Below are 19,973 nucleotides of genomic sequence, written 5' to 3'. Positions count from 1 at the left end.
TGGTCTACAAAGTGAGTTCCAGGACAGCCAGGGCGACATAGAGAAACCCTATCTTGAACCTCCCGCCCCCCCCGAAGAAGAAGAAGAAAAAGAAGAAGAAGAAGAAGAAGAAGAAGAAGAAGAAGAAGAAGAAGAAGAAGAAGAAGAAGAAAATGCCCTACAAGCCCAGATTTTATGGAGGCATTTTCTCAATTGATAAAATACCCTCCTCTCCTCTGACTTTTGCTTCTACCAAGTTGATATAAAACCAGCCATCTCTAAGAAAACCTAGGGACTGTCTTCTCTGGGGATCCCCAAGCATTCAAATGTGAGTCATAAGAAGACCATACAGGCTTTGAGACCGGGAAGTCTCAGAATCCTGAGCCTGATGCTCATGAAGGCTGAGAAGGTTGTCTCTGCTCTCATTGATCACATCCACAACTTTATGACTTTAGAACTGACTCCACAGAGCTGTCTTGGCCTCTGCAGCAAACTCTGGCATGCACATGATCTCACACACACATACATACACACATATACATACATACATACATACATACATACATAAATACACATATACATATACATAAACCCCACTGAAAATCCCCTCTGAGGGCTGGTTACATGGTAAATAAAGGAGCCTGGCCACCAAGCCTGCACACACACATACATACACATATATACACACATACACTCATATTCACATATACTCACACATATACTCACATACATACACGCACACACATGCATAGATATACACATGCACACCCACATACATACACAGAGACACACACACACACACACACACACACAAAGCTGGCATTCTGGAATACTCTCGTGGTCATCTATCAGCCAAAGAATAGCTCCAAATAGAGGCGAGCCCTGCTCGGTGTTGCCATTCAAAACCTGTCTTACTTAATGCTGAAAAACTGTGGACCAAGTTCACAGACAAAAGAGTATACCCAGCCCTCTGTTTTGACATAGTTGCCTTCTGAAAACGCAGAGGACACTTTGAGCAGAGGACGCTTTGAGCAGAGGACGCTTTGTGTTGACACAGCAAGCAGATACTGGGCCCATTCTCAGATCTTTAAAAATTGGGACTCTTTGCACCTAAGTGTGTCTGTTAAATATGAGCAACTGGAAACTTCCTCACATTGCGGTATAACCCCACTGAAAATCCCCTTTGAGGGCTGGTTACATGGTAAATAAAGTAGCCTGGCCACCAAGTCTGGCGACCTGAATTTGGTACATGAATGTCTTCATACGCATGTCACACACACCCACACAGAGATAATCATAAATAAAAATTTTAAAAGAAAGACAATCCCCATTTGAGGACGGAGACTGTCGATAGCCTCAAGACTTGGAAGAGGCAGGGAGGAGCCAGGTCTCCCCTTGGGCAGAGTGGGATTGGAGACCTGTGATCAGCAAGGCTTGGCTACCACAAGAGGTTCAGGGTAGGGGTGCGGGCTCAGTGAAAGAGAAGTTTCGACCAAGTTGCCCAGTACCGCCCTGCTGGGGCCCCTCCCCCTGCACTCCCTCCATCCCCGGTCCACTGACAACATTTCCAAAGCCAATGCAACGCGCCCGCTCATCCCCGCTGCTGTCCCTGGGCCACAGTTCTCTCTCTCCCTCCATCGGTTAATCCAGCTCACGGAAATCCTGCCTCCGAGCAAGCTCTCGTCACCCGCTAGTCTGCGTTTCTAGACACCAGAAGGAATTCGCAGATTAGATCAATCAACCCTTGGCAGTGCCGGCGTTGGAATCCAGGACCTTGAGTCGCCGGGGCACCCTGCTACTGGGTTACACCCCAATCCTATGCAAAGCAACTCTGCAAGCGGATTTCACAGACCCGGGGGTGGGGTGGGGTGGGGTGGGGGGAGGCCCCGCACTTTGTATGAGCAGAGTAACTTTGCTTGAAAGAATAAAAGAGTGCGTCCTTTACAAACTCTGCGCAGCTCTGCTCTGCTGGCCTTGCCTCCCGGGGCCTCAGTTTCCCTGCCTTGCTCGCGAGTCTAGCGGCGGAGGCGGGGCCCAGGGCGGGCGGCTACAGCCAGAGCGGGGGCGCGCGCGAGTGGACGTGACCGCGCGGCGGGGCCCGCCCCAGGCCGGCCACCGGCGCATGCGCATCACTGCCCGAGCGCTGCGGGCCCGGCGGACTAGGGAGCCGGGGAAGGGGGTGGGGGGTGGGGTGGACGCGGGAGGGAGGAGGGAAGAGGGAGGGAGCGAGGGGCGGGCCCGGCGCGGCTGCCCGGCCGGCTGCTGGAGGCCCGGGGCCGGGCCCGCGCCGCGATGGCCCTGGTGACCCTTCAGCGCTCTCCCACGCCCAGCGCCGCGTCGTCCTCCGCAAGCAACAGCGAGGTGAGCCCGGCCGCACCCTCCCGCAAGGTGTGAGGCGGAGGTGCGTCCGCCCTTGGGGTGCGGGCGTCCCCGCGTCCGGGTGACTGAGCATGCGCCGGGCTGGGGTCGCGGAGGTGGGGGGTTGGGGGGGATGCTTCCAGATCGCAGGGCACCAGGAGAGGCTCTGGTCGACTCTGGGCTGCAGGGTCCCGGGGTGCGCTCGGGGCCTGAACTCATGCTGCTGAATCGGGGTAGATGGGGACCGGAGCGTCCGGGTCCCCACTGCCCCAGGCTGTGCTACCCCAGCCGGGCTCATCCCACCCCCTTCCCCTGATGAACCTAAGGCCTCCGAGTAAACCCCGGATGACCCAGCCGGCTGCAGGGGACGCCCCGCTGTGCTGGGCTTGCCCCGCAGGCCCAGGAAGTTGCCAGCTGGAATCTGGGCCCTCTCCCCGGGTTGTGTGTCTGCGTGAGACTCGACTCGGCACCCCTGCGTGCCCGTGTTGGTGCGTTTGGGGCTCGTCTTGCCCGGACTGGCAGGCATCTTTGCAGAGTGGCTGTGAGGTTAAGCCTCCAGGGCCCTTTCTGTCTGAGACTCTTTCATGAGTTTTATCTGCAGGCAGAAGGTTCTGGTTGCCTCCTCTTTGCACACAATTAGGCAGGGCAACTGAGAAGTTAGATTGTAGTAAGGACTCTTCCCACACAGCTCGGTTCTCCTACAACGGTTTACAAAGTGCCTTTTATCCCTTTCTCTTGTGTTCTTCCTAGGAAACTACGGGAGCTTAGGGAAGCAGGGAGGGGCATTACAGGCCTTTGCAACCGGAATTCTCTTCCTTTCTTCATCATGTAGTTGTGGCTGGCCCCCTGCCTCTGCGTCTCAGATGTTGTCAGTTCAGAAGTGCCCTCCACACCTGGCTCTCAGCCTGGATTTCTAGCCAACTTCCATATTGTTATGGGAATTTAACGCCTGGTCGCTTCCTGTTCCTGTATTAGACACGTTTTAAGGCTTTTAATATATATATATTTCTTTTTAGTTGAGATGTAACTCACAGCCTGTGGCTTTACCTTGGGGAAGTATGTAATTCAGCGTTAGTAGACACACCGCTCAGTCACTCAGTCCTGCAGCTTTTCAGAGAGCGCCCCGCCCTCCTCAGTTACCGCTTGTCTTTGCTTCACCCCCCACCCTGGGCGGCCCCTACTTCTCTACATTTGCCTACTCTGTAGTTCATATAACAGGAAATATGCAGTGTTGCCTCTGTCTGGTTTCTCTCTCTAAGCGTGCTGGTTTCAAGGTTTGTCCATATTGGGTCTGAACATTTCTTTCCTTTCTATAAGAATTCATTGCATGGGGGTAAATTTTTTTCAGGACAATGATTAGGACATTTTTTAAATCATTTATTATTATTATTATTTTAGTGCTAAATGTTTGAACCAGACCCTTGTGTGTGCCTGCCACTACACACACTGCCTACATTTTTAAAATGACATTAAGGTGTGTGTGTGTGTGTGTGTGTGTGTGTGTGTATGCGTTTGTCTCTCTGTCTATCTGCTTCTGGGCATATGCAGGTGCCCACAGAGACCAGAAGAGGATGTTGGATCCTGCAGAGCTAGGCTTACAGGGGGCTTGTGAGCTGCAGGTGGTGGATGTGGGCATCTGCTTTTACACCGGCTGGAAGAGCAGCAAGTGCTCTGAGCTGCTGAGCTGTCTTCAGCAGCCCCCTCCCAGCCTGCATTTTAAATCATTATATGACAATGGATGTTCCAGTGACCAATTAACAGAAGGAAGCCCAGAAGAAAGCCATTGCTGAAAGTGTGAGAAGGCCCAGAGCCCTCTTGACTTTTACATCCTAGGGATGTGGAAAGTGGAGGCAGGAAACCCCCAGTACAGGCTGCATGGCCAGGCTAGAAGAATTAAGAATGGGCAAGGTGAGAGAGACCCTGACTCAATATGGAAGACACTGACATCGCCAGCAGCCACACACACACACACACACACACACACACACACACACGAACACATACCACTCACACCTGCAAATACACAAACCCTAAAATCCCAGATGGCCTGCCTTTCTTTCTTTCTTTCTTTCTTTCTTTCTTTCTTTCTTTCTTTCTTTCTTTCTTTCTTTTTGGTTTTTTGAGACAGGGTTTCTCTGTGTAGCTCTGGCTGTCCTGGAACTCACTTTGTAGACCAGGCTGGCCTCGAACTCAGAAATCTGCCTGCCTCTGCCTCCCGAGTACTGCACCACCATGCCCGGCTAGGATGGCTTTTCTTTAACTTGAGCATGCCAGTGGTCTTTGTCGCCTGGGATGTTCCTGGGATGGCAAAGCTGCCCTCCCGATGTGATGTGCCTGGGTCAGGAGCAAGGGAGAGAGAGGAGACAGCAGGTGCTCCCTGTGCTGGGAGACTGGAATGCAGATTGGCTGTGCCTCCCGCCCATCCTTTTTCCACTTGGCTTCCACTCTCCAAGTCAGCTCTTCGGAGGGGCCTGGATTATTTCTTTGGGGATGATAGTCTTTGCTGTTTCTCTTCGCTTCTCTGGCATTCCTGACCTTATATCACCTTACAGTGGAAAACCTCAGATGGTGACTAAGAAGTCAATGGCTGTGGTGCCCGTGTTGTCTTTCCCCATGTCTCTTATCCAAATGCCACCTCTCTTATGAGTCAGGGAGACAGCGGTTTCCCCACAGAGCTGGGCTAGCAATGAAGCCTGAGAAAACAAGCGAAATCACAGCTCTTGGCCTCACAGCAATCTTGTCCTCTTACTTTTGTCCCCTATCACCCTCCCCATACTTTCTGAATCTTTAATTATCTCGTATTTTCCTTTTCCTGTTGACCTTATCTGAATTCCTTTATGAGAACAAGGAATTCAGAGAAATAGATACATAAGCGGTTTCCCCGAGGTGTATAGTGACATTGTTTTGGACAAATGTGCAAGGTCTCTTGTTTTTCATGGGCATAGGCCAGTCTCCAGACACTTGGGACCAGGGCTTCTCAGCCTCGCTGCTGACCCTGGCACTCAGAAGTGGAGGCTTCTCCTTCAGCAGCATCCCATGCTCCGCCCACTAGATGCCAGTAGCACCCTCCAAAAAAAATGCCCCAGTGGCCCTTGTTGAAGGAGTCCTCACATGTGGCGATCACTGCTGCAGTTTGCTTCTGTCTGTTGCTGCGATGTGTGTGTGTGTGTGTGTGTGTGTGTGTGTGTGTGTGTGTGGGTGCTGCCCTGGTTTTTCCCTACTCCATTTCAGCCCAGGAGCAAATGTGGTCCATTCCCAGTGTGTGCATCTATAAAGTTGTACATAGAATCTTCACATAAGGGGGACACCTTATGGAATACTCACACTTGGTGGAAATGGTCTCCTCTTTTTTGTTTTTGTTTTTGTTTTTGTTTTTGTTTTTGTTTTTGTCTTTTCAAGACAGGGTTTCTCTGAATAGCCCTGGCTGTCCTGGAACTCACTTTGTAGACCAGGCTGGCCTCGAACTCAGAAATCTGCCTGCCTCTGCCTCCCGAGTGCTGGGATTAAAGGCGTGTGCCACCACGCCCATCGGAAATGGTCTCTTCTGGATGTCTATCCCATACTGCCGGGTTCCCTTCCTACCTTAGCTCTTTATCCAGTTCCTGCTGCCCTTGACCTCTGACTAGATGGTCCCCAGTCAGTCTTGTGTCTGTCCTGGCCGTCACACTGCTCTGACTTTCTCTTCCACACAGTGGGTGCTTTAAAAAAAAAAAAACAAAAACCCACCAACTCCCCCGGGCCACCTTGTGTTTTCTTCTCATTATGTGTTTTCGCCCAGAAGGGGGTCAGTAGTGATGGGGTTAAGATGGATACATTTAGAATTCAATACCCGGATACCTTCCATGGCCCAAGTCTTGTCTGGCGTGGCTTTTCGTTTCGGTTTGGTTTTGGACATGCCTGCTTGCTGTGTGATCTGGGCTGCTCTCAGACCACCCCCCACCCCCCCACCCCCCACCAATGCAAAGGGTTCCCCTGCCTTAGCCTGTTGGGTAGCCAGGGTGAGACGTATGTGGTCCTTCTTTGGGATGTAGTTTTTCGGTGGTATTCCTTGGGCTCCACAAAGAAATCGATTTTCTTAAAACGTAATCCCATTTCCCTGTAAAAGCAAAATCAACATAAGGCTCAGAGTCAGTGTGTTGTCTAAGACTAGGACTGAAAGAGCGAGTTGGGAAACAGAGCCCGTGGGGCTCGGCTCAGGCCTCTTTAGGCTGAGACGGAAATAGGGATTAAACATCAGGAACCCTGAAAACGTGGAGAGTGACTCAGAGGAACCACATTATCAGGTTGGCATGGAGAGAGCAGGGGGTGTGTCTGGAGCACAACCGGTCTCCTTCCTGGATGCCTTTATCTTTGAGGGACACCGGGGAACCTGCTGTTAGAGCAGTTAGTGGCGGCTGTGAGTTCATACTCTCTCTCTCTCTCTTCCCCTGTAGTTGGAGGCTGGCAGCGATGAAGAGCGGAAGTTGAACCTCAGGTAAGCCCACTTGGCATTTGTCCTTAGGTCCGGGAAGCAGGTGAAGGGCGCTGTTGTGCGATTGAAAACGGTTTTTAACCGTGTCTTCGCGGAAGCCCAAGATGGTGCTGCGAGCTCGTAATCTCACCAGAAGGGATTCGGATCTCTTTGAGTTCTGAGTGCTCTACACAGCGCATTCCAGGCCAGCCCAAGTTACGTGGTAAAATACCACTGTACAGATTACTGGTTGTAGTACATACCTGTGATTCTAGGAGTTAATGAGGCAGGGTTGTGGTTTTAAGACCAGCTTGAACTACACAGTAAACGAACAAAAAACCTGGGGGATGTGTCCTTTGCCCATCACATACAAGGCTCTGGGTCCATCCGTAGCACCAATGTAAATGAACAACTAAGTAAAAATCGTGCATACTTAGCTACTCCCTGCTTAGTGGGAGGGAGATCTACTGAGCACAGGGGGGGCTCAAGCAGGGTAAGCGAAGGCTCTACCACGAAACACCAGTTGCCTGTAACTGCCTTGATATGGGATGTCATTTGGAAAAGGAGGCAAGTAACTGTCCTTTTTCTGTGCCCTTCATTTCCTTTGTTGTTGTTACGTGTGTGAGCGTGTCTCTGTGTGTATCAGAGAACAATTTGGAGCATTCATTTCTTCCTCCTACCATGTAGGTCCCATGGATTGAACTCAGGTCCTCAGGCTTGGCAGCAAGGTCCTGTGCCCGCTCAGCCCTCTCGTCGGCCCCTGATAAGTTTTCCTGTCTGTGTGTTTAACAATCATTGTACTATGCCCTCTGTTTTTTCATTCTGCTTTGGACAAGCTGCTACTTTTGAAGTCAGAACATCACTTCTTTTTGCTTGGGTTGTTTTGTTCGGTTTGGTTTTGGTTTTGCTTTTTTGAGACAGGGTTTCTCTGTGTAGCCCTTGCTGTCCTGGAACTCACTCTGTAGACCTGGCTGGCCTCGAACTCAGAGATCTATCTGCCTCTGCCTCCCGAGTGCTGGGATTGAAAGCATCATGTGAGAGTGGGACTGATCGGTAGCCGAACTCACTCAGACAGTTCTTAAGGGCTGGAGACAGCTCAGTAGTTAAGAGCACTGGCTGCTCTTGCAGAGCACCTGAGTTTAGTTCCCAGCATAGGCGTGGTGGTTCACGACCACTCATAACTCCAGTTTAATATGACCTAATGCCTTCTTTTGGCCTTGGTTGTCACACGTGCACAGGTACATAGAGATAAATGCAGGCAAAATTCCTAGAAACATGAAATGATAATGCATTTTGTAAAATTCCCATAAGATGTAGTCAAGCCAAGCCGGGCAGTGGTGGCGCACGCCTTTGATCCTGGGAGGCAGAGGCAGGTGGATTTCTGAGTTTGAGGCCAGCCTGGTTTACAGAGTGAGTTCCGTGAGTTCCAGGATAGCCAGGGCTATACAGAGAAATCCTGTCTTGAAAAACCAAAAAAAAGGGGGGCTGGAGAGATGGCTCAGTGGTTAAGAGCACCGACTGCTCTTCCGAAGGTCCTGAGTTCAAATCCCAGCAACCACATGGTAGCTTACAACCATCCGTAATGAGATGTGACTCCCTCTTCTGGTGCATCTGAAGACAGCTACAGTGTAGTTAGATATAATAGTAAATAAATATTTTTTTAGAAAAAGATATTAGTCACCAGTCACTGTGGGGACCCCAAAATCATCTGGACTTTTTTTTTTTTTTTTGCCAAAAATTCCGACCTCCTTCTCTTTGCCCATCTGAAGTCTAGCTATGCCTAGATTGGGCAGATCTAACACTACTAACTTAGTCCCCAGCTATAAGACCCTTCCCTACTTGTGGTTTCTCCTGGGCACGTGGTTCTGCTCCAACATAGCTTCCTCCTCTTCCTCTACGCTCTCCCATCACTCTCCAGAACCTCTTGCTGTACCTTTCCCTTGCATTGCCCAATCGTAGGGTCTAGCCTTTATTGAGTAGCTAGAATGGCAAGAAAATTCGTATGAGATCACATGAGTACGATCAGGGTTAGATCTGCTTCCTCAAGAAGGACTGCCCTAAAGAGCAGAATTAACATCAGAATACAAACAGTACCAGGGCAATTCACACCAGTGGGTGCTGTGCTGAGTTGCTGTGCTCAGTGCTGTCTGTACCCAGTGCTGTGCTGAGTTACTGTGCCCAGTGAGTGCTGTGCTCAGTAATGCTCTCCCGTGTTCTGCCTAAACTCTTGCAGAAGCTCTAGAAACACGCCTGGCCTGTCTTTCTTTGGACTTTGTTCATTTGAGTGACGAAGGGAAGCCTCTCACTTTGATTGGGAAACATGCTATTTGTGAAGATGACGAGGGTGGGGCCAGGGGGAACCCTGACCTGCCGAAAACAAAGTGGTGGCGATTACGGCTACCAGGTCCTTGCCAGTCATGGTAGACTGTGTAAAGGGCTCTTCCCGCCTCACTTTGGGGCAGCTTGTGGCCCAGGTTAAGGTTCCAGGGCCGGAGGCACTGGCTCCTGGGGGCAGTAATGGGCTGCCTTTTGCTGCACAGGCTCTGTGTGTAGGAGGAGAGACAGTGGAATCTGGGTGTTGGGTGCAGGCCCGGAACTGGGAGGAGAACTTGATGAGGGTGGTGGGGCCCCCAGAGCCTCTACAGCTTCCTGTGCCCTGCTCCAGCGACCCCTTCCCTGGAGTCAGAATTCCTTCTACCCTCCTCGTCCATCCCTTCCTCTCTGGGCACTGGGCCAGGGAGAGCATTGAGCTAGCTTTGTCTTTAATTGCCCTTAATTAGCAGAATGCTTGAAGATGTTTGTAGCCAAAAACTTAGAGCTGTGATAAGAAATTGTGTCTGTCTGTGGTCCCTGCTCACTAAGAAAAGAGAAAGTTTCCTGGTTTGGCTGTGGGGGGGGGGGAGGGGGGCTGACATAGGATGGGGTTTGGTGTCTCAGTACTTGGACACATCTATGTTCCAGTGAAGTATTTGTGCGTGGTGGTGTAGGCCTGTCACCCCAGCTCTCTAGAGACTGAAGTAAGCTTTCTGGGGCCTAGAGTTCAAGGGCAACCGGGTTACATTGCAAGACCATGCTTAAAAACAAAGACAGACAGCCGGGGGTGGGGTGGGAGTAGGGTGGGAGAGCGTTTGAGCAAGTGTTATACCTCCAGGCTGGTAGCCCAGAGTCCAGTCAGTCTGTCCAGATGAGTCAGTTCTTTTGGACCCACAGACAAGGAACCTGACTGAAAGGGCTTAAGGCAGTCCCAGGACCAGAACCTAGAACTCCCCTTTGAGTTCGCTGCCAGGAGCTCCTGTAATATCAGATCCATCCTGGCAAAGCTAAGCCCTTCTCACTTCAGGATCCCAAAGCCACCGTGGCCCCAGGGAGAACCCCAGGAGTGGGTCCTGAGTTTTCCTGGTCCGAGAGTGTAGCAGGGAGTTCTGGCTTCTGCTCTTCCTCTTAGCCTGCCTCTCAGGCTCCTTGACTCAGAGCCTTGACAGTTCACCTCCCTTTTCAGGCAGAGCACAACATCCTGCTTTCTAACAAGGAAGTTCTGGGTCCAGGTCTGGCCTCTGGCTGCTGTTCTTCACAGACACTGTTCATTTGCATCCTAGGACAGTCCCACTCCCTAGAAAAACAAAACAAACAGAAAAACAAAACAAACGTGCCGGGGTGGTTTATATTGGAGGCAGAAGCACAAGGGAGAGCTTTCCCTTTGCTTTGGATTGACCCTGAGTGGTCAGCAGCCGTTGTTCTACTGCTAAGGTAGAGAGAAAGACTGGGAAGCAGGTGGGGTGAGGTGCGGTGGGGGTGTGCGGTGGGGGGGTGGGAGTAGATGCTTCCTTGCCGGCTGGCTTTCTTCGGTCTTGACTGCTGTTGGACCGCTGTAGCCTTGGATTCTGCTTACTGGTGTCAACAGCTGTGGATTGAAGATTTAAAAGCTACACTGTTGTTGGCATGTGTTTAGGGCTAAGGTTTTGGAACGACCAGTAGCTTTTCTTTTTTTTTTAACTGTCTTTCACTAGGCAATACAGTGTAGCGACTTTTAACTAAACCTTTAGTTTGGTAGTACTGCAGATTGCTACAAAGTGTCCACACCACACTGGTGTGTTTGTTTTTGTGGGAGGGGGTATCCCCCACCCCCTTTCCCTATGCTACTGACAGACCGCTGTACTGGTTTGCTCTTGGCTGGTTGTAGCACTTTGTTGGACCCGGTTTATGGCTGGTTGTAGCACTTTGTTGGACCTGTTTAGTCTTCTGGGTCTCACGTCCTTTTTTTTTTTTTTTTTGAGACTGTGGCTCTTGGGTAGTGCCATTGGCCCACACTGCTCCTGGACCCATCCCAGGGCCACCTTTCAATGCTCTCCTTATGGTCCTCCCTGCTTCTCTCTCTCAGTCCCCACGTTTCTGTCTGCCTCCCTCCCCCCCCAACCTCCCCATACTGCACATACTGTTTTTGGGTCCTGCAGGACAGCTCCTGCTCCTCTAAGCCAGGTCTTTTTTTCAGTAAGCCAGCTCACTCATGGGTTCCCTGGGACCTGAGAGAGCAGGAAGTCCTCCCCTTTCTTGTCTCTCTGTGATGAAGGCGGGGGTCACTTGACCTTCGTGTGGCAACTCTGTATGCTTTTTGTCATATCCCTTGGCTCCGGTGGCCCCTGTTACTGATATGACCGGGTTCTTTTCCCACACACGGTATTTACATAGTTGAAGGGGCTAAAGGTGGGACTCTGTCATCAACTATAGACATGAGAAAGAGCACGTGGTGGGTGATGAGTGTATGGGGCCCTGAGTTAGGTAAGTCTGTGTGGATCCCAGCCCCTCCCCTGTACCAGGCTCTTTACCCTGAGAGATGCTGGCCTTTGCCCATGGGGGGCTCATATGCAGACTAGAAAAAAACCTTGCCAGGCAGTGGTGGTGCCTGTCTTTAGTCCCTGCACTTGAGGGGCTCTAACTCTGACAGCTTCTCTGAAGACCTTCTGGAAAATGCCAGGCATTATCTCAAGCTCAGATGAAGGAGAGGAATGCTGAGGGGAGGCCCTCAAGCCCGTAGTAACCCCCTGGCATTCTTTATATGTACCTAGCGACTGGCCTCTGCTGGCAGTGCCTCCTGGATCCTGGATCCTGATCCTGAGAGCTGCTCAAGCTGGCACGAGGCACGGGTGGTTGTGTGCCAGGTGGGCCACTGGGGAGGTGACACAGCTGTGTCGTCCCCAGAGTGTGGCTCAGGAGTGGGGTTTCCTTCTTCAATCTTGTATTTCTGAGTCAGTTTGGCAAACACGTTCCTTAAACCTTTTCTTTCATTCTTGTCTCCTGCCCAGTGGATTTCTGGGTCAGGGCAGCAGCTTGGCTGGCTTTGTTTGTTTGTTTGTTTGTTTGTTTTGTTTCAGAGTTAAGCAATGAACTCCCTCATCCCTTCTATCAGCAGTTCCCATACACTCCTTCCCCTGTGGTCTTGACTTGGGCTTCCCTAGGGCATTCTACTCTTTGAAGTGTGGCTGCCCTCTGTCCCTGCCCCACCCTGTCTCATTGGGCCATTGTGTCTCACTCTGCAGACTGCTTGCTACCCTGCCTGTGGCCTGCACAGGCAGGTGCAGATCTCCCTCTGCGTTGTTCACAGGTTTATTTCAGAGGGTTTTAGAGCCTCCGTTGACACGCTGCCAGGTGACATCTTCTGAGGAGTTCAGTAGCCTCTGTGTCTGTGCTCGTGAGGAGGAGATAGCATGAGCAGGAATATCACTGGGTCAGTGCGTCTGTCACCTGTCACCCGAGTGGCCGGTGAATAGAAAAGTAACAACTGAAGCCATGTACATTTGTTGCTCCATGGTACCAGTCTGTGGTCGTGAGAAATCAGGCTTGCCCAGCAGGGACAGAGATGCTTGAAGGACTCTTCTTCCGACCCTAGCCTCAGTGCCTGGCATGCCCTGGGTGTTGATGGACAGTGGCAGGCAGACTGTCCGTCTTGTGAACTGTGATCTGAAGACTTGCATTTCCCGTCTGCATGTTGCCCTCATGGCAGACGTACCCGTTATGTTCAGCTTGTGTCTGCCAGTGTATGTCCCTGGGACACTTGGAAGACCAGAGGAAAACCTCTGGGAACTTTTTTTTTTTTTTTTTTTTTTTCTTTCTCTCCTCTCATCTCTGGGGATCTAACTTGGGTCACATCAGGTTTGACAGCAATCGTCATTACCCACTGAACCATCCTGACAGCCCTGGGAGATTTTATTTTAAATTCAGAATTTCTTTTCAACATATATTAAACTTTTACATTTTAGAGTAGCATCCTGTACTGGAGCCGGATGTGGCAGAGGTGAGGAGTTAAATCGATTCTGCTACCACTTAATTAAATTCATTGCTGCAGTTAATGTGAATTACACTTAAGTGTGGCTCATTAAATGTTTGACATTCCAGTCCCTAGATTTGCAAAGAATACCAGGGGGCTGTTCCCCCCCACACACACATACTCTGCCCCTGGAGCACGGTCGCTCACAGAGGTGTTTCTGTAAGCTGTTTTCACTCATGACCATCTTGGGTTTTCATCCCCCAGTGAGGCTGTGAAGTCAGGCACAGGGACAGTGACATTCCTTCCGTCACAGTGCTTGGGTTATAGAGGCAGGAAGATTGAAAACTCCGAGTCAGTCTGGGCTACACAGATGCTGTCCCACAAATGAGAGAAATGTCAGGAGATGGGTCAGATAGAGACACCGGGAGTTTAATCCTTGGAACCCACTTGGTGGAAGGAGAGCACCAACTCCACAGGTTGTCACAGGTTGTCCTCAGAGCTCTATGAGCATGCTTTGACAGTTACTTACACACACACACACACACACACACACACACACACAAAGTAAAAATTAAATACTTAAGAAGAAAGTGCTGTGAGAAAGTGCCAAGAAGCCCACGTTTTTGTAAAGGAGATGTCTGCCATTCAGCCTCCGTCACTTCACCTCAAAGATTAGGTCCTGGCTCCTAAAGTCACCAGTCACCGGCCGGCCTCATTCCGTGAGATCACCGTGATAACTGAATACGCCTCTGTGTGTGTCTAATCATCCTCTAGGTTTGTAACACTCTCGGGAGTGTCGATTCCCACAGTGAACAAGGTCAGACGTTTTTTGGTGTATGCCCGGGTCAAGGTTATGACCCAGTCTTGCGGGACTTGGTTTGATCCCTGGGGAATTGGACCCTGGGCTTCAGTAGGAGGTCCTTGGCTGACTCTCAGATGGGAGCAGAGCTGTCAGCACAGCTGCAGCGGTTACAAAGGGAGGACTTGAATCTCAGCTCTCATCTTTGGCGTATGCGGTCCTGTGGACAGCGCTGGGTGCCGGAGGCAGCTCTGTGGTGACCGGTCCACCCAGTTGATGCCCTCAAGCTTGAGGAGGCAGCAGCCAGGACCTTCTTAGTGAAGGTAGGAAAGGAGCCATTCCATAGGAGCTGGCCACAGGCTCCCATTTCTCAGTGTGAGATGCCTTCCTCAATGGGGGGGGGGTGGTAGTGGGGGTACATGTGATGACCCCTCTCTGGCTGGTTCAGTAGAATAATGGATGCCACAGAAGCACATACAGTTGGCAGCAGATAAGACTCTGTGTGGGCACAGTAGGTCCTCAATTGAGGTCTGCCCCACTTCCTTAACTTACCTTGTGCCACCTATCTGCTGTCCTCTCATCATCCTTAGCTCTTGGGAGACTTAGAGGGGAACCTGGTGTTGTCTGGCCTTGGTGTGAAAGAATGATCATTGTTGTCCTCTGTAGTGTTATCAACAGCCACTCAGGCCACTCGCTAGCTAAACAGTCCACCCAGGAAGACTTTCACAGCCAGGTGGAGCCTTCGAGGGGAACCCCTGGGCTAGGACTGGTTCCTCCTGAGGTCTGCTGACTCAGGGGCCAAAGGTTTGAACTTGGAAACAATTCTCTGACTCACCTTGTTTTCTCTCTCTCCTTTCTGGTCTAGCTACTTAAAATGTTTTCTTTACTATTGTTACATTATTGGTTTGTTGCCTGTCTGCATCTGCCCTGATGGGAGCACATGGCCCAACTTGCATGAAGCAGTTAGAAGACAATTTAAAGGAGCACTTGTCTTCTAAGGTCTGGATCCTGGGGATTGAACTCTGGTCCTTGGGCTCAGCAACAGGCGTCTCTAACTCTTGAGCCATCTTTGAGCGAGATGGGTCAGTAGGACAAGGCGCTTGTCAAACCTGACATCTAGGGTGTGTGTGTGTGTGTGTGTAGGTCAGAGGACACCTTGAAGAAGTCAGTTCTCTCCTTCCAACTTTGGGCCATTGGGTTCTAGGGAGCTAACTCATGTCTTCTGACCTACAGACACACATACACACATGCATGCGTGTGCGCGCGCACACACACACACACACACACACACATGTGCATGTGTCAGAATGAAACTCTGGGCATGGTTAGTTACAAGAGTTTGGCTTCGAATCTGACTTCAAGTTTTCTGGTTGTCAAAGTGAAAGAAAAATGTATCCTTCCCCCAGCCTTGAGTAAAACATCTGTTGCCTGACTGGTGTCATCCGTAAAACCAGCAAACCTCTGGTCCCAGCTACTCTGGAGTCTGAGACAGGAGTGTCACTTGATCTTGCTTAACCAAGACTCACCCTGGGTAACAGAGCAAGACCTGTATCCAAACAAAAGCTCAGTTTCTCGGAAGAGCTCTTCCTCTCAAACACATCTGCAGATACCCACAGGGAGACCCAGGAGGAGGGGCCAGCAGGTTACCTTAAGTGTGTGTCTTGGGTGCCAATTTTGCCTCCCCATCATGCTAGTTAATCGGGGTAATCTCGGTCTTAGGAGGTAAATGCAGTAGTAGTTGGGGCCAAAGCTGCAGCCATAGCAGATGTCATGCATGTGTGGAATGATGAGACGCTTCATGACAGGCTCCAGAACCCTGCCCCTCACAATGGGAGACCCCACTCGGTCAGGTCAGGCTCCCTCTTAGACCGAGAAGCACCAGGCGAGCAGAGCACCCTGGTCCAGCTTGTGTTCTGGGAAACATCGAGTGGAAAAGGGGGCCCCAGGCAGGAGGCCACTCAGTAACCCAAGCATTGGAAAGTAAAGCTGGGAAATGGCTAACTAAAATCCGCCAGTCTATGTGGCGTGCATGCCTGTCATCGCAGCCCTTAGGAGGTGGAGGCAGGAAAGTCAGGAGTTTAAGGCCAGCCTGTGATGTATTGCCAGCGATAGGATGTTTTGGAAAACAAAACAGCAACAAAAAAGATGATCTGGTAAGTGGACCAGGGTGTAGCACAGCTGTAGGTTCACTACCAGTGTGTGGGTGGGAGTGGGGGACACGGACTCTAAGGGTTTTGTTTGTTCCTTTACATTTGTGAATTATTTCATGGTTATAGAAAAGTTATTCCAGTGGTGTCCTTTATAGAAGGGAATCCAGACTCAGAGTTGCTCATCGCACTTAACAGGTGCTTTCCATCTGGGACGGTCCCAGTCTCTGAGTCTGACGACCTGGATACTTTGTTTCAAATTGCTCATTGCACTTAACAGGCGCTTCCCATCTGGACATTCCACAGTCTCTCAGTTTGACGACCTGGACACTTTGTTTCCATCATTTGTTTCTATCCTTGTTGCTTTGTTTGTGTGAGACAGGGTCTCACTATATAGCCCTGTCTAGCCTGGGATTCCCAGACATCCTCCTGCCTCTGCATCATGAATGCTGGAATTCATGGTATGCTTGGCTGAGACCATCATTTAGTAATATGCTCTTTAAGTGAGTGTGTTAATAATTGCTTCTGACTAGACTTGTGCTGCGTCAGTGTGAGAGAGACTGAGCCCTTGACCCATGGGTTGCGGGACATCCGTGCAAACCTAATGGTGGTATCACTTGGCTTCTATTTATTTATTTATTTATTTATTTATTTTTATTTTATTTTATTGATCACGTGGCTTCTTTACCACTAAGCATATCCTGGGGAAGATACTTCGAGGTTATGTTAACATCCTGCCCTCTAGATACTTTCCAATTTAGTCGATTGGTTTATTTGGTTCGTTAATGATGATCGTTGTTTTGCTGGCTCCAGACTTGCTGTGTATTGAAGAGTGACCTTGAACTCTGATCACCTTGGTTCCCTCACCCAAGTACAAGGATTACAGTTGTGGTGTGCATCGCCACACCTGGCTTGTGGCAGGCCAGAGAGCTTCATGATGCCTCAACAAGCATCCTACCATCCGAGCTACATCCCACCCCACCCCACCCCCCAGCCTCAACAAGCATCCTACCAACCGAGCTACATCCCCAGCCTCTGATGGGTTGATTAAATACCTGTGTTTTTCCGTTTCATGTTTCAGATCTGTTACTTAAGTTGCTAACTGGGGTCCTTGGATGTATCTTGGACACTGCATCCAATTATCGGTTGGCAACAATTCGCCACCAGTGGGCCAGGGAACAAAGCTTGGGGTTTTGACCTTGGACAAGGCACTGGTACAGAGAACTGTGGATCTCTGTTAGAGCAGCCACAGAAAACTTCCTTGAGAGGGCCTGACTTCAGATGTCAAGCACCCTGTGTGGAGATGGCCAAGGAGGCTGTGAGTAGAGAGACCGGGAGTAGTCGGAAGTAGACAGGCTTCTGAGGACCATAGCAGAGGATGCCCTGTGGGATGTGGGAGATCATAAATCAGAGCCTGACTCCAAAGTCAGATGAACGGATGGCACGTGCACGGAAAGGCTAACTGTGACTACTGGAGGTAGGTGGCTGGAGTTATACTTCTTGGTGGTGACATACAGTGGGAAGCTCTGGGGCTAAGGAGGAATGTTGTCCACAGTGACAAGGAGTCCTGCAGCCTGAGTGTGGGGCCAGAGGCAGGCAGAACACTCCCACACTGTTGTGTTGTGTTCTGCGCTCTTGCAGGTTGAGTGGAGGATGGGGTGCTGGGGCCTGAACTTGGGGCTCACAGGAACTCAGCAGGCAGCTCACCACTGTCTCTTTTTCCTTGAGACTCTGAAGCCCCTGCTGGAACTTAAGTAGACCAGGCTGGCCTCAAACTCATGAGACCTGTCTGCTTCTGCTTCTCACGTGTTGAGATTATAGGCACCACTGTGTACCACATATTAATGAAATAGCAGTTCAGTTCCTTGGTCACCTGACCACACTTGTCCTAGATCCTGGGAAGCTGAGTCAGGAGGATTGCTGCTTTAGAATACTATCTACCTCCCAGCCCCCCTCCTTGAGACAGGGTTTCTCTGTGTAGTCCTGGCTGTTCAGGAACTCACTCTGTAGACCAAGGCTGGCCTCAAACTCAGAAATCCGCCTGCCTCTGCCTCTGCCTCTGCCTCTGCCTCCCGAGTACTGGGATTAAAGGCGTGCGCCACCACTACCCAGCGGCGTACAGTTGGTTCTTATGCTAGTGTGTTTCAGTTAGGGAATAAAGAAACCAGAGCCAGGTGGTCCTGGGGACGGAAGAAATGTAGTCCTGGGAAGGTTGCACTTCGGTGACCAATGAGTGTGGCAATGAGGGCTTTGTACTGTAGGAAGCCACGACTACCTGTGGCGACTGAGATCACCCATTTCTGAGGATTTTTGAGTTGTCTCAGAAATATTGCTTTCACATTCCTGTTGATTCTGGCTGGCTGAGTCACTTCTGCTGCCATAGATTTCCCACACAATGCAGCCTTTATACCTCAACCCTCTGTATGGAGGCTCGGGGCCTGGTGTACCCGATGAGGGAGGAGCTGTAGTAGCAGACTGCCTAACAGCTCCTGAGGGTCATGGACTGTGTTAAGGTTTCCAGATCTGTGAACCCCGCTCATTGGCTAAGTTACTTAAGCAGAAACAAGTCCTGCTCTTGTGAGCTTGTGGATAGATAGTCTTAGCTGCCGGCTCCTGCCAGCTGGGTGTGAAGCAAGGCTATGTGGTTGGCTTGGAGAATGTCTCTGACTGTCTCTCCAGTGCCTCTGGACATTCCTTCTCTCTGAGGGAAGCCCACGCCTCCAGCCAAACAATACTCTGCCCCGCAGCAAAGACATTAGCAACTGGCCGGGCCAACATTTTTCTGCCCATAACCCCTTTCCGGAGCACCATGCCTTGCCTAGAACCCCCATGTTCCTTCCTTCTCTCAGGGAGCGGTTTGGAGCATGAGTTGAAGATGTCTTTTCTTACACCCTGAAGAAGGCTTTTGGAACCAGGCCCTGCCACGTTTTGCCTGGAGGCATAAGATATAGAAGCAGTGTAGGGCAGAGAGGGTTCTCTGGGACTGAACATCAGGAGGCTGCTGTGGAGAAACTGGGAAGAATTTTCCTCCAATTCTCAGCCTTTCCCCTCATCTGTCTCCAAATAGTATCTGTCTGTCTCTGCATCCTAAACTTCACTTTGCCAGGACTGGGGCTGTGAGGCTCTGTAAACAAGGCTAAGCCAGCTGCAGATCGGGCAGCCCCGCCATCCTGGGGATGGAGCAGGAAGGATGTGGAGCTGGGAGCATCTCCAGCCCCTTCTGCTCCTGTTTGCTCTACAACCTGCAACACTTCATTCTTCCCCCATCATGGATCTTTTGTCAGAAGAATGGAATTGTAAGAATTAGGTGTAGCCACAGAGAGGCGAGCTCTCTAGACTGTAAAGCACTCCTCACTGTCACTCTGAGTGCCTGCAGGGACCGTGCATTCGGGGGCGCTGAGACCTTCTTGTGCTGACAGATCAGTGGCTGCACCACAGGCCAAGGTTCTTAGCCAAGGTTCTTAGCCTTTCTCATCCTGCAGCTTGAGGTCATGCGTTGACTGGGGTGATCAAGGTTTAAGAACCAGTTTACGCTAACCAGGCTCTTAGAAGCGTAATCTGTAGGTGTGAGGTTATGCCTCGGTCAGTAACAGCTGGTTAATCTGGAGGGAACTAAAAAGGCCCTCCTCCTCGGGATATTGCCCACACCCGCCTTCTGTTGTTTTTGAAACCAAAATCACAAAAGTTTGGTTTAACCAAATGAAGACTCAGGAGGCAGAAGCTGTGGCAAAAGCCTGCTAACTCAGAGAGTTAGAGTTAGACAATGCACCCAGCTGACCCTCCTACCACCCCGACCTCCCAGAAGGAGAAAGCCCCTAATTCCAAAAAAGCCCCTTCTTCCCCGATGTCTTAAAGCCCCTCCTTTGTCTTCCCTGGGTTGTTGCTGCTGCTGCTGCTGCTGCTGCTTCTTCTTCTTCTTCTTCTTCTTCTTCTTCTTCTTCTTCTTCTTCTTCTTCTTCTTCTTCTTCTTCTTCTTCT

At 50.6% G+C, this 19,973-nt stretch overlaps 1 protein-coding gene across 1 annotated transcript in view; it reads left to right on the top strand.

Moving 5' to 3' along the window:
- The first annotated feature begins 2,228 nt into the window (after positions 1-2,228).
- The window catches only part of Ssh1 (slingshot protein phosphatase 1), a 54,242-nt gene continuing 36,497 nt past the window's right edge, over positions 2,229-19,973 (top strand). Inside the window, exons 1-2 of the mRNA XM_021186809.2 lie at positions 2,229-2,340; positions 6,771-6,811. Of these exons, the coding sequence (XP_021042468.1) occupies positions 2,272-2,340; positions 6,771-6,811 (110 nt within the window). The 5' untranslated portion in view covers positions 2,229-2,271. The remainder of the gene's footprint in view (positions 2,341-6,770; positions 6,812-19,973) is intronic.

The sequence above is a fragment of the Mus pahari genome, chromosome 23 (genome assembly GCF_900095145.1).
Source record: "Mus pahari chromosome 23, PAHARI_EIJ_v1.1, whole genome shotgun sequence".
Taxonomy (NCBI): domain Eukaryota; kingdom Metazoa; phylum Chordata; class Mammalia; order Rodentia; family Muridae; genus Mus; species Mus pahari.
Note: the sequence above shows the minus strand (reverse complement) of the source record. Positions and strands in the feature narration are given on the sequence as shown.